Here is a 14,021-nt window from a genome sequence, read left to right on the forward strand (position 1 = left end):
AACATAGCCTTATAAGTGACACATAATTAATTTCTGTGTTTAACCCCTACCTCAGGCTGTCCTCAGATAAAGCAACTTCCTGCTGACAGATTCCCTTTAAGCAGGGATATTGACAATTTTGCAGTGCATCAGAATGGACAGGTTCTACTTGGGCAATTTTTTTAGGCTGCAAAGATACAGATGGAAACTAGGGATCAATGTCAGAACAGAGCAGTCTTGACTTTGCTTAACCCTTTAACGCCGAAGCCTGCTTTCACCTATCTGCCCAGGCTAAATTTTTCAAACCTGACATGTGTCACTGTAAGTAGTAATAACTCTGAAAAGCTTCAAAATATCCTAGTGAAGAGTGTTGTGGGTTGCCAGTAGGTTGAGGGACCTGCCTCGCGCTCTCCACCTCCTAAATGCTGCCATTACTACTGATCGCGGCATTTAGAGGAATAAACAGACATGAGCGGTGCAGGCACTGGCTGGGGCTCGGCTATCAGTTGTGGCGAGTCCTTGGCGGCGATTGGGAGGGCACTGCTCCTGTGCCCGCATAAACGCCAAGACATATCGCTGCATCCATTGTCGAGAAGGGGTTAAATAACCTGACAAAAATTTCGGCATCACTGATCACCATGTCGCCAACATATAACGTAGCCTGTGGCTCTTATGCTTGTCAGGAATTTTATTAAGAGAAGATGAGCAGGCGGTGGCACATGGAGAGGAAACACAGTGACTTATGAGAAAAAGTAAAATCTTTATTCCATTTAATAACATTAATCTAATTTTGAGAAGAACATGGATTTCTCGTCGTCGGCTCGTTCCTGCTGTGAAACCAAATGGCCAGAGGTTTCTAATGAAGAGCATGATAATTAATGAACAGATGTCTGAAAAAAGTTTTTTGAAAACTGTACTTCTGCCACTTCAGGGGGTACTGCCCCTCCGTGAGGCGCATTGGATAAGGGGCTTCTAGAAAGGAATAATTAAAAGCAACAGGTTACTGGCTGTGATAGATGAAGCCGGGGGTGTAGATGGACAATTGCTCATTATACACCATTCCTGTCCTGGATCGCTGGGCTGCCGAGTACTTGCCTGTCTCCTTTTCCTTTTGTGATATTCACCAGTTTCTCGATTCCTCCAGTGTCCGCCAGTGCCTTCGCATTCTCCATGTTCTTACTGGTGACCTCGTGCAAGGCACAGCAGATGGCCGCGATGGTGTCATCCGATAACACGTTGGGGCCGTTGCCTCCGGGGAGCCGGTTGACGAGGTCCCGCATTGCATATTTGCCTGGAATAGTCAAGAATTAATCTCACGGTAAGAATTCTTGCGTTTGAGGGTTCTTGGGAAACGATAGGCAGTCTAGGGCAAAAATCGAGAAAACTACGTAAAATGACTGTAGTTAAAGAATGGTCTACAGATAGTGAGACCTGCACCTCAGACATGTAAGTCCTCCAACCCTGCCTTACAGCTGCAGGGAAGGGAAAGGTTGCCGCCAGTGCCCGGCTCTCTCCATACCGGGACAGTTCCAGAAATAGGTGAGCTGATGTCACGGGGTCATTTTTGTTTTTCATTTGTAAGGTTTGGGGTTTCTAGATAATTTCAGAAGATTATCAATTGCGACTTTTGAAATAGTCTCAAACCTTTTATGAAAAAAAAAAAAGAAAAATCCCGAATGGAGGAGGGCAAGGGTGTTGCTTAAAATGCATTAACATGCACAAAATAAGCCAATAAAGAGAAATTTAAATTAATATGTGTAAATATGCACCAAATGTATCATCCAGCAGTGATAAACTTGGCACATTATCAGACTGTCTAGACCAATGGCCCTTTTACAAGAACCGATAACCAGCAAACGAGCTGGGACGCTTCTTCCACACGGTCTGCCGTTATAAACATGATGGTAATTATCCGACCAACAAGCAAAACACTTGTTTGCAATTTTATTTTTAGGCATGCCTAAAAATTATCAATATCGACAACACATCGTTCAGTGTAAACAGGAGGGAACCTGTGGATTACATGATGCTATATGGTAACAGAACACTTGTATTAGGAACCATTATGTCCCCATCATTCCTCGTCGGCCTTCATAGAGGCCAGTAAATAAGAGCCGAACGTCTTGGGTATAGTCGATCGCTGCTCATTACTGGCCTGATATTGGCCTATGTAAACAGGCCATAAGTCTAGACTTGTGTAATAGCAGACAGGATTAGCCAATCTGTCCCTATGAGCTTAGATGAATGTTCTAGGTTCCACATTTTATGGCCCTTTGAATTATGTATGTACATATGGCATATAGCTGCATGTAGATAGATTTTATGATATATGTATATGCAGAGATAAGACCATTGACCTTTTCCTTAGGTCGCTGGACTGATTAAATCCAGGGTCACCGAGTATAAAGTACTACCGTAATTTCTGATTCAGCTATCTTGGAAACACACGGAGTGGAACAAACAACTCAATCTATTCTCCTTTTACGACTCATTTTCATTTATGATTATTGCACAAGTTATTCTTCAACACGAAAAAAACCCCAAAAAAGAACAAAACTTTTTTTTTACTTTTCATACATATATTTAATAAAGGAAGAATAAAAACAATCTTTATTATGCACTCTCATTTTTGGGTGCGGGCAACATACCGATTAGCTCCTTGTTCCGAACGTCCAGCGCCATATTCCTCAAAGCGGTGGCAACAGAAGATACCACTCTGTCGTTATCCATCCTCAGCAGCTCCACCAGGATGGGCAGCCCCTTTTCTTTCCTGACTGCTGCTCGAATGTACGCTGCAAACTACAGAGAGAGAGGACAGCGGTAATGGAGAGCGCCAGCGGGAAAGTCCTTCAGGCCACCGCTGCTCAACTTTCTAAAGTTTATTACAACTAGCAGCGGGTGTCACTTTGCACCGAGCCCCGGCCCTATGAAATATATCAGTAACCAGGACCCCGTTAAGTAGCCGTCGGAATTACAAGTTTCATGGCTTCGTTACCTTCCAGTTGCCGGCGGAGAGATTCTGGAGAGACCCGGCCGAACCTTCTAATGTCGCAGGATTAGAACTTTCAGCTAAGAGAGTCAGATATGGCTTAACTACAGTCGGGTGCCAGAGCATTTCCACCCCCTTTGGGGACTGGGAGAGTCCTGGAATAGGTCCCACACCGTCCCACTGGAAAAACAAAAATAATGTCACTTTTAGGCTACAAGACTATCTGTGCAACATAACACAAAATTGCCCAACTGCATTACAACTTTTGATGGCAACTTAAGGGGTTGTCAGAAATCCAACCCTACAGGATTTCTGCAAGGCCACATTGACTATTCGCACCCATGGATGGAGGCACCACATTTGTGGTTGCAACCTCACATGGCCACAAATTCTCGTATTATGGTGTAACTCGAGTTCAACCAGACAGATATCACAATAGATTAATGAAAACCAAGCTGAGCGATTTCATCATGCACAATCCATCATTTTGGGGGGTGAAGATAAGCATCTGATGGAAGTGTCTGAAAGCAACCTCCTAGTGAAGACACATGAACGCCGGTGTGCCAGACTCCGCTCAAGATGACCGACGAGAGACTTAATAAATTATTAGAAGCTGCAGACTGGACTTGGCGCTTGGACAGGAGATAACTTGACGATCTCTGTGGGTTGCAATACTGGGACCCCTTCTATTCCAAAGACGGGGCTCCAGTACTGTGGGATTGGTGGAGAATGCCTAGTACAGGGCTTGGCTAATTTCGGCAGTCCCCTTGATAATATAAAGAAGGTGCACCCTCCCTTCATTCAAGATGGGGCACAGCACCGCCCCGTTCTCTGGATCAGCCGGGATCCTAAAGGTCGGAACCCCATTGATGAGCGAGTGATCCCCTATCCAATGTCTGATTTGCAAATTTGTGAAAAGTATTTTTCCGTGTGCAAACAAACTAATACTGACGGCACCCACCAGGTCTTCTTGGGGTGGTCTTTTCTTCTTTTTCTTTTTTTTACCCCAACAACTGGAGTCTGATTCCTTGCTGGGGGATTCCTTGCAGAACTCCTCCATTTCATTAATTCCCAACAGTCGAGCTTGAGGCACTTCCAATTCCAGCCGGTAAGATAAGTTTCTCAAGGTGCAGACGCAGTTCTCCACTGTCTGGAAGAGAAGGAAATGCGGTGTCAGTGTTTATCACTCTGAGGTTTCGAAAGGGCTGCAGAATCGGAGGGTCCGTGCCATTAGATCTGCTGCAGAGGAGCTGCCGCCACAGGAAAACATGAGATTTTATGTGGTTTTCAGACTGCAGATGCTGGACGTGGTAATGATGCTCGGAGCAGCTACTCCAATTAATATAATGAAATTAAATCCAAGCACTGGTTATCGAGTAATTAATACCGGACGCCACGTGCTCTTATTAACAGTTATCTAATGTGCACAGGGGACCTGGAGGGAATGTGTCAGCAAAAACTGGACCTAGTGTTTAAATCAGGTTTTTGAGTTAAATGTATGTAGTAACACTTTTTTTTTTTCAATTTTCTAGATTAGTATTTATGTATACAAAAAAAAAGAAAAGTCTTGGAAATGTTCACACTGGCCACTAAGCCATTAAAAAGACTTGATCTGGTTGTGTATATTTTCAGCAGTCTCATCACAGACAGGATAACAAGAAAAGTAACACCTCTATATACAGTAGACAGAAAAAACACAGGATCCACCATTCACAATAGACGATATCACAGCTCACCTCCTCCCCCTCCTGTACAATGACTGATAACACCTCTATATACAGTAGATAACAGGATCCACCATTCACAATAGGTGATGTCACAGCTCACCCCCTCCTCCTGTACAATGACCGATAACACCTCTATATACAGTAGATAACACAGGATCCACCATTCACAATAGGTGATGTCTGTTATGATCTGGTGGCCTAAGAGCAGCATGAGACGTACTCTGGAGAAGGTGGTACCTGTACTGACCGCAGACCCTGAACTTAACACCGCAACTAGAAGTAGCCGTGGAATGTACCTAACACTCCCTGGACATCTCGACACAGCCGGAGGACTAATTTCCCCTAAAGATAGAAAAGGGAAAACTATCTTGCCTCAGAGAAAATCCCCAAAGGATAGACAGCCCCCCACAAATATTGACTGTGAGAGGAGAGGGAAAAACATACACAGACTGAAATCAGAATTTAGCAAAGGAGGCCACTTCTAGCTAAATAGAAAGGATAGGACAGAGTACTATGCGGTCAGTATTAAAACACTAGAAAATATCCACCACAGAAAATACAAAATCTCCACAGCTAACTAAAGATATGGAGGGTATATCTGCATCTCCAGAGATACCAGCTTGGCTAAACAAATCCTTATACAGACCAAGCTGGAGAAGACAAAAACATGAAAAAGAACTGAACAATAAGGCCACAGCATGTGGACAGCAAAAATCAAGGCCAGAACTTATCTTTCTTGAAATGAACAGCAAAGCAGGAGAGACCAGGAAAGGATGTCAATCCTCCAGGAACAATGGACAACTGGCACTGACTAAAGGGTCAAGCAAGACTAAATAGCCCAGTCAGAATTGCAAAAAGTGAACACACCTGACAAATGCTGCGACTCAGAGACAGCAGCGCTACCACTTACAACCACCAGAGGGAGCCCAAGAGCAGAATTCACAACAGTACCCCCACCCTTGAGGAGGGGTCACCGAACCCTCCCCAGAGCCCCCAGGCCGATCCGGACGAGCCAAATGAAAGGCACGAACCAAATCCTCAGCATGAACATCGGAGGCAACAACCCAAGAATTATCCTCCTGGCCATAACCCTTCCATTTGACAAGATACTGAAGCTTCCGCCTCGAAAAACGAGAATCCAAAATCTTCTCAACCACATACTCCAACTCCCCATCAATCAACACCGGGGCAGGAGGATCAACAGAGGGAACCACGGGCACCACATATTTCCGCAACAAAGATCTATGAAAAACATTATGGATGGAAAAAGAGGCCGGAAGGGCCAAACGAAAAGACACTGGATTGATAATCTCAGAAATCCTATACGGGCCAATAAACCGAGGCTTAAACTTAGGGGAAGAAACCTTCATAGGAACAGGACGGGAAGACAACCAGACCAAATCCCCAACCCGAAGCCGGGAACCAAGACACCGACGACGGTTAGCAAAACGCTGAGCCCCCTCCTGAGACAACACCAAATTGTCAACAACATGAGCCCAAATTTGCTGCAACCTGTCAAAAAAGAAATCTTCTGTACTCCAAAGAGGCACTTAGACCCTTTCACAAACAAGGCATTATCATGAAGGATCTGAAATACCATCCTGACTCACATGAGACTCCCAATCATCGGAGAAAATCAAAATATCATCCAAATATACAATCATGAATTTATCAAGATAATTCCGAAATATATCATGCATGAAGGACTGAAACACAGATGGAGCATTAGAGAGTCCAAATGGCATCACAAGGTATTCAAAATGGCCTTCGGGTGTATTAAACGCAGTTTTCCATTTGTCACCCTGCTTAATACGAACAAGATTATATGCCCCTCGAAGGTCAATCTTAGTAAACCAACTAGCCCCCTTAATCCTAGCAAACAGATCAGAAAGCAAAGGCAAAGGGTATTGGAATTTGACCGTGATCTTATTCAAGAGGCGATAATCAATACAGGGTCTCAAGGAGCCATCTTTTTTGGCAACAAAAAAAAAAACCTGCTCCCAATGGAGAAGATGGCCGAATATGCCCCTTCTCCAAGGACTCCTTAACATAGCTCCGCATGGCGGTATGTTCTGGCACAGACAGGTTGAAAAGTCGGCCCTTAGGGAACTTACAGCCTGGAATCAAGTCAATAGCACAATCACAGTCCCTATGCGGTGGAAGGGAACTGGACTTGGGCTCATTGAATACATCCTGGAAATCTGACAAAAACTCAGGAATTTCAGAAGAAGGGAGAGGAGGCAATTGACATCACAGGAACGTCACCATGAACCCCCTGACAACCCCAACTAGTCACAGACATAGATTTCCAATCTAATACCGGATTATGCACCTGTAACCATGGGAAACCCAGCACAATAGCATCATGCAAATTATGCAACACCAGAAAACGACAATCATCCTGATGGGCTGGCGCCATGCACATGGTCAGCTGTGTCCAAAACTGAGGTTTATTTTTACCCAATGGTGTAGCATCAATGCCCCTCAAAGGAATAGGACTCTGCAAAGGCTGCAAGGGGAAACCACAACGTCTGGCAAATTCTAAGTCCATTAAGAGCGGCGCCTGAATCCACAAACGCCATGACAGAAAATGACGATAATGAGCAGATCAGGGTCACAGATAACAGAAATTTAGGTTGTACAGTACTGATGGTAACTGAACTAGCGATTCTCTTGGTACGCTTAGGGCAATCAGAAATAACATGAGCAGAATCGCCACAGTAAAAACACAACCTATTTTGACGTCTGAATCCTTATCGTTCAGCTCTAGACACAAATCCCATCACACTGCATAGGCTCAGGACTCCGCTCGGAAGACAATGCCATAGTGTGCACAACTCTGCGCTCGCACAAGCGCCGATCAATCTGAATGGCCAGAGACATAGAATCACTCAGACCAGCAGGCGTGGGGAACCCCACCATAACATCTTTAACGGATTCAGAAAGACCCTTTCTGAAAATTGCCGCCAAGGCATCCTCATTCCATTTAGTCAGTACAGACCATTTTCTAAATTTCTGGCAATATGATTCTGCCGCTTCTTGACCCTGACACAGGGCCAACAAGGTCTTCTCAGCATGGTCCACTGAATTAGGTTCATCATACAATAACCCAAGCGCCTGAAAAAAGGTGTCTACATTAAGCAACGCCGGATTCCCAGGTTCCCGGGCAAATGCCCAATCCTGGGGGTCACCACGCAGCAGAGATATAACAATTTTAACCTGCTGGATGGGATCACCAGAGGAACGGGGTTTCAGAGCAAAAAACAGTTTACAGTTATTTTTAAAGCTCAGAAATTTGGACCTGTCCCCAAAAAACAAATCAGGAGTTGCAATTCTAGGCTCTAAAACCGGAGTCTGAACGATATAATCGGAAATACCCTGTACTCTAGCAGCAAGTTGATCCACACGAGAAGCCAATCCCTGAACATCCATAACAGCGCCGAACTCCTGAGCCACCCAGAGTTAAAGAGGGAAGAAAAAAAAAACACAACAGACTACAGAAAAAAAAATGGCTCAGCACTTTCCTTCCCTTCTTCTGAGATGCGGTTAACTCATTGTTGGCCAGTTGTACTGTTATGATCTGGTGGCCTAGGAGCAGCATGAGACGTACTCTAGAGAAGGTGGTACCTGTACTGACCGCAGAGCCTGAACTTAACACCGCAACTAGAAGTAGCCGTGGAATGTACCTAACACTCCCTGGACATCTCGACACAGCCGGAGGACTAATTACCCCTAGAGATAGAAAAAGGAAAACTATCTTGCCTCAGAGAAAATTCCCAAAAGGATAGACAGCCCCCCACAAATATTGACTGTGAGAGGAGAGGGAAAAACATACACAGACTGAAATCAGAATTTAGCAAAGGAGGCCACTTCTAGCTAAATAGAAAGGATAGGACAGAGTACTATGCGGTCAGTATTAAAACACTAGAAAATATCCACCACAGAAAATACAAAATCTCCACAGCTAACTAAAGATATGGAGGGTATACCTGCATCTCCAGAGATATCAGCTTGGCTAAACAAATCCTTATACAGACCAAGCTGGAGAAGACAAAAACATGAAAAAGAACTGAACAATAAGGCCACAGCATGTGGACAGCAAAAATCAAGGCCAGAACTTATCTTTCTTGAAATGAACAGCAAAGCAGGAGAGACCAGGAAAGGATGTCAATCCTCCAGGAACAATGGACAACTGGCACTGACTAAAGGATCAAGCAAGACTAAATAGCCCAGTCAGAATTGCACAAAGTGAACACACCTGACAAATGCTGCGACTCAGACAGCAGCGCTACCACTTACAACCATCGGAGGGAGCCCAAGAGCAGAATTCACAACAGATGTCACAGCTCACTTCCTCCACCTTTCTTCACAATGATGTTTGAACATATTAGATCATGCACAGATGAGGCTTCTATGCAAATATGGTCTACATTAGAGTATTGTAGCCAAATGAATTAGGGCCCTGATTCATCAAGACCAGTGATTTTTTTTCTAGGATCTAGATGGATCTTTCAGATGGGTAGAGGAATAAACAACGTTCTTACAGGGTTTGTCCACCTTTGAGACAAAAAAAGCAAAGCAATATTGCATGAACACAATGAAGTGTGGATATTGTAAGCATTTTCCTAAAATCTGGGCATCTGTGATGGCATGACACCTCCTGCGGCGCTGACAGTTCTCAGACCACGTGACCGTGCCATAATGGACGCATCGATCAGCGAGCACGGGGGACGGAGCAACAGGAGGCACGGATTCACATTTAACTGTTTGTCACCAGGGATTTAGGAAAGTGCGGCGCAGAGACGGCAAACTTCATTCCTGAAACATCTTTTACCACTAAGTACACAGACGGGAGGAAATTGCCTGTGGCTGAGGTTTTAAGAAAAGCAATTGCTTAATGCGCAGTAAACAAGGCTGTGTAAAACGCGTTATTACCCCAGGAATAAATAGAAAATACCTTGCTGTCAAAATCTGACGTGTTCACACAGGTCTGAATCACGAAGAGGAGGGAGTCCACCAAGCCTTCACAGTATCTCATCTGCTTGCGTGCCTCTTCCCCCGCTGAACTCAGATTCCTGGAGGAATAAAAGCACAATTTAAGAAAATGAGCGCCGTCAATAAAAAAGTACCATCCGACCGAGGTCGAATAAAACATCAGGGAGCCGGCGTAGAAATTTCTGGTCTGCAGAATATATAAGCCATGAAAAAGATGACGACATTTTTTTTCTGGAGGAAAAGAACAGTCTGTAAGGCTACTATTTCCATAGATAATTAAGAGAACCAGATGGACCCTATTAAAGTCAATAGGGCTCACAGCGAGCGGATAGGGGTGTCTGAAAATAGATCTGGATAGCTGTGCTGGTTCTACTATAAAAGGAGGCCATGGGGCTGTTCTGGATCCTAAAAAAATCCTATAAGTCATTTACATTGTCGCAAAAGTCTGAAAATAGTAAATGTGGCAGCCATTACAGGCATCAGAAGGGTTGTCACAAGCCCAAAACCTGTATTTCTATCCATCTATCCCTACCCATCCATCACTATATATCCATATATACTGCTACCTATCCATCCAAATCTATCACTATCCCTGTGGATTCAATAATGCCCCCTTTGATCGTCATCAAAAAAGGAATTATTAAATCCAGAGTGTGGAATGATCACAGTGTTTGTGAGCGAAGACCAATCATCCCAGATAATAGTCATCTTTAAGGCATCCTAGGATGATAAATTCCATAGGACTCCTGAAGGAACAGAGCATCCATATATTTCCATCCAGATCTCTCCCTCTCCGTCCACATGTCTCCCTCTCCGTCCACATCTCTCCCTCTCCGACCACATCTCTCCCTCTCCGACCACATCTCTCCCTCTCCGACCACATCTCTCCCTCTCCGACCACATCTCTCCCTCTCCGACCACATCTCTCCCTCTCCGACCACATCTCTCCCTCTCCGACCACATCTCTCCCTCTCCGACCACATCTCTCCCTCTCCGACCACATCTCTCCCTCTCCATCCAGATCTCTCCCTCTCCGTCCACATGTCTCCCTCTCCGACCACATCTCTCCCTCTCCATCCACATCTCTCCCTCTCCATCCACATCTCTCCCTCTCCGACCACATCTCTCCCTCTCCATCCACATCTCTCCCTCTCCATCCACATCTCTCCCTCTCCGACCACATCTCTCCCTCTCCGACCACATCTCTCCCTCTCCATCCACATCTCTCCCTCTCCGTCCACATCTCTCCCTCTCCGTCCACATCTCTCCCTCTCCGTCCACATCTCTCCCTCTCCGTCCACATCTCTCCCTCTCCGTCCACATCTCTCCCTCTCCGTCCACATCTCTCCCTCTCCGTCCACATCTCTCCCTCTCCGTCCACATCTCTCCCTCTCCATCCACATCTCTCCCTCTCCATCCACATCTCTCCCTCTCCATCCACATCTCTCCCTCTCCATCCACATCTCTCCCTCTCCATCCACATCTCTCCCTCTCCATCCACATCTCTCCCTCTCCATCCACATCTCTCCCTCTCCATCCACATCTCTCCCTCTCCATCCACATCTCTCCCTCTCCATCCACATCTCTCCCTCTCCATCCACATCTCTCCCTCTCCATCCACATCTCTCCCTCTCCATCCACATCTCTCCCTCTCCAACCACATCTCTCCCTCTCCAACCACATCTCTCCCTCTCCAACCACATCTCTCCCTCTCCAACCACATCTCCCTCTCCAACCACATCTCTCCCCCTCCATCCACATCTGTCCCTCCAACTATCCCTCTCCAACAACTGTCCCTCTCCAACCACATCTCTCCCTCTCCATCCATATCTATCCCTCTCCAACCATATCTATCCCTCTCCAACCATATCTATCCCTCTCCAACCATATCTATCCCTCTCCAACCATATCTATCCCTCTCCAACCATATCTATCCCTCTCCAACCAAATCTCTCCCTCTCCATCCATCTCTATCCCTCTACATCCATCTCTATCCCTCTCCAACCAAATCTATCCCTCTCCAACCAAATCTATCCCTCTCCAACCAAATCTATCCCTCTCCAACCAAATCTATCCCTCTCCATCCAAATCTATCCCTCTCCAACCACATCTATCCCTCTCCAACCACATCTATCCCTCTCCATCCATCTCTATCCTTCTCCAACCAAATCTATCCCTCTCCAACCATCTCTATCCCTCTCCATCCATCTCTATCCCTCTCCATCCATCTCTATCCCTCTCCAACCAAATCTATCCCTCTCCAACCAAATCTATCCCTCTCCAACCAAATCTATCCCTCTCCAACCAAATCTATCCCTCTCCAACCAAATCTATCCCTCTCCAACCAAATCTATCCCTCTCCATCCATCTCTATCCCTCTCCATCCATCTCTATCCTTCTCCAACCACATCTATCCCTCTCCATCCATCTCTATCCTTCTCCAACCATCTCTATCCCTCTCCATCCATATTTATCCATATCTATCTCAGAGCACAAGGCAAACATACAGTATAGTCTATATGGTGACCAGGCTGTTGACATGCTCAATGCTTTCCTGTATCTGGGTGCACACAGCAGCTGATGTTCTCTTTCGTTTTTCTATAGTGCGGTCACAGCAGCTTGCCCCTGTTCACACTTGCTTCGACGGAGGTACTGGCCGTTTTTTTATTTTAATAATCACCCCTTTAATGGTGGTAAATCTAACGTAGGTTGCCATTTTGTGGACTACACCAATATTGGAACAACCCGATCTCTAGATAAAAGTGAAGAAAAGCAATTGAGGGCCATTGCCACATGTTGACCCGCAGCGACAAATCTCATCTAGATGAAATGTAGACGTCCAAACCTTAGCCATGAAAACATTTTATCACATCTATATTTATCACATTTTATTACATTTTTGCGAAATAAATAAAACCCTTCATAAAGTCTCGGGTCCAATCTCTGAGAATATTGGTTTTTCTTGCTCCGTAAAGCGTTCTGTTACCTCATGCAGCCAGTGGTGTTGCGGAGAACGGACGACGACTGGAATTTCATTTTGTGATCGTCGTCAAAGGAGGAATTATTGAATCCGGAGTGCGGGACGATCACAGTGTTTGTGAGCGGAGACAGCGCATCCCGGATAATGGTCATCTTCACGGCATCGCAGGATGATAAGTTCCACAGGACTCCTGGAAGAACAGAGCACAGACTCCATAAAGCTCCGCAGGAGAATACAGGCCGTCCCTCCATAGCACAGTATTACCCTGTATTGTATGTAAGCGGACATGGATATGGGCGCAGAACGTGTCATGTTGGACCACAGGCGCCATCATCGTGATTAGCGCCCCTCTAACACACAGTAACCTCATCCAATCACCTCAGATTACCAGTGATATTCTCCATACAGAATTACAGAAAAAGTTAAGAATATTCCCATCTCAAAGATCCTATCCCAATATGTAGTAGGTGTAACAATAATATTAGCAAATACCTACAATTAGAAAAGTAGTATAGTTCTTCTGATTCGCCATGTCAATTTCCTCATGTGCAGGCATTGCAGGACCTCAGGTATTCAAGGTTACGTCCACAAGCAACTAGCTGTCACTATATCAGTGGTCGTAACCATGGATACCCAAGGTCCTGCACATGAAGACCGAGATATAGCGAATCAGAAAAACTATACTACATTTCTAATTGGAGGTATTTGCTAATCTAATTATTATTATTACTACTACATATTGGGATAGGATTTTGGAGATATGAATACCCCTTTAAGTAACTGTACAAATAAAAAATTCCTAATCTTAGACCAATCCTGAATCATAGTCTGTCATATACATAGGGCAGCACGGTGGCTCAGTGGTTAGCCTTGCAGCGCTGGAGTCCTGGGTTCAAACCCCACCAAGGACAACATCTGCAAGGAGTTTGCATGTTCTCCCCGTTTTTGCGTGGGTTTCTTCCCACATTCCAAAGACATACTGATAGGGAATTTAGATTGTGAGCCCCAATGGGGACAGCGATGATAATGTGTGCAACCTGTAAAGCGCTGCGGAATATGTTAGCGCTATATAAAAAATAAAGATTATTAAAGATTATTATTATATACTCCAGAGCTGTATTCAAAATACTATGGTCTTCAGAGCTGAAATTTCACAGACCTCTCCGCTTGTTCAGCTAGCTCTGCTTTGGTAACTCGCATTGAAGATTGCGTAAAAGACCCGATATACGGTACATTAGATATAAGTTGGCCAAAACCACCAATGTCAGCTGATCATCTAATATATAACGGGCCTCCCTGAGTCGCCCACGACAGATCGCGCTGGGGGAAAAACAATCCGAATATCTGACTT

The 14,021-nt window shown here is 45.1% G+C and overlaps 1 protein-coding gene across 12 annotated transcripts in view; it reads right to left on the bottom strand.

Moving 5' to 3' along the window:
- Positions 1-14,021, bottom strand: part of PKP4 (plakophilin 4) — a 237,583-nt gene that overhangs the window by 26,060 nt on the left and 197,502 nt on the right. For all 12 annotated transcript variants that reach the window (XM_077272904.1, XM_077272907.1, XM_077272900.1 and 9 more), the window contains 6 exons: positions 12,677-12,860; positions 9,653-9,770; positions 3,930-4,118; positions 2,975-3,148; positions 2,628-2,778; positions 1,075-1,270 (listed from right to left, as the gene is read on the bottom strand). In XM_077272904.1, the coding sequence (XP_077129019.1) occupies positions 1,075-1,270; positions 2,628-2,778; positions 2,975-3,148; positions 3,930-4,118; positions 9,653-9,770; positions 12,677-12,860 (1,012 nt within the window). The remainder of the gene's footprint in view (positions 1-1,074; positions 1,271-2,627; positions 2,779-2,974; positions 3,149-3,929; positions 4,119-9,652; positions 9,771-12,676; positions 12,861-14,021) is intronic.

Source organism: Ranitomeya variabilis, chromosome 7 (assembly GCF_051348905.1).
Source record: "Ranitomeya variabilis isolate aRanVar5 chromosome 7, aRanVar5.hap1, whole genome shotgun sequence".
NCBI classification, from domain to species: Eukaryota; Metazoa; Chordata; class Amphibia; order Anura; family Dendrobatidae; genus Ranitomeya; species Ranitomeya variabilis.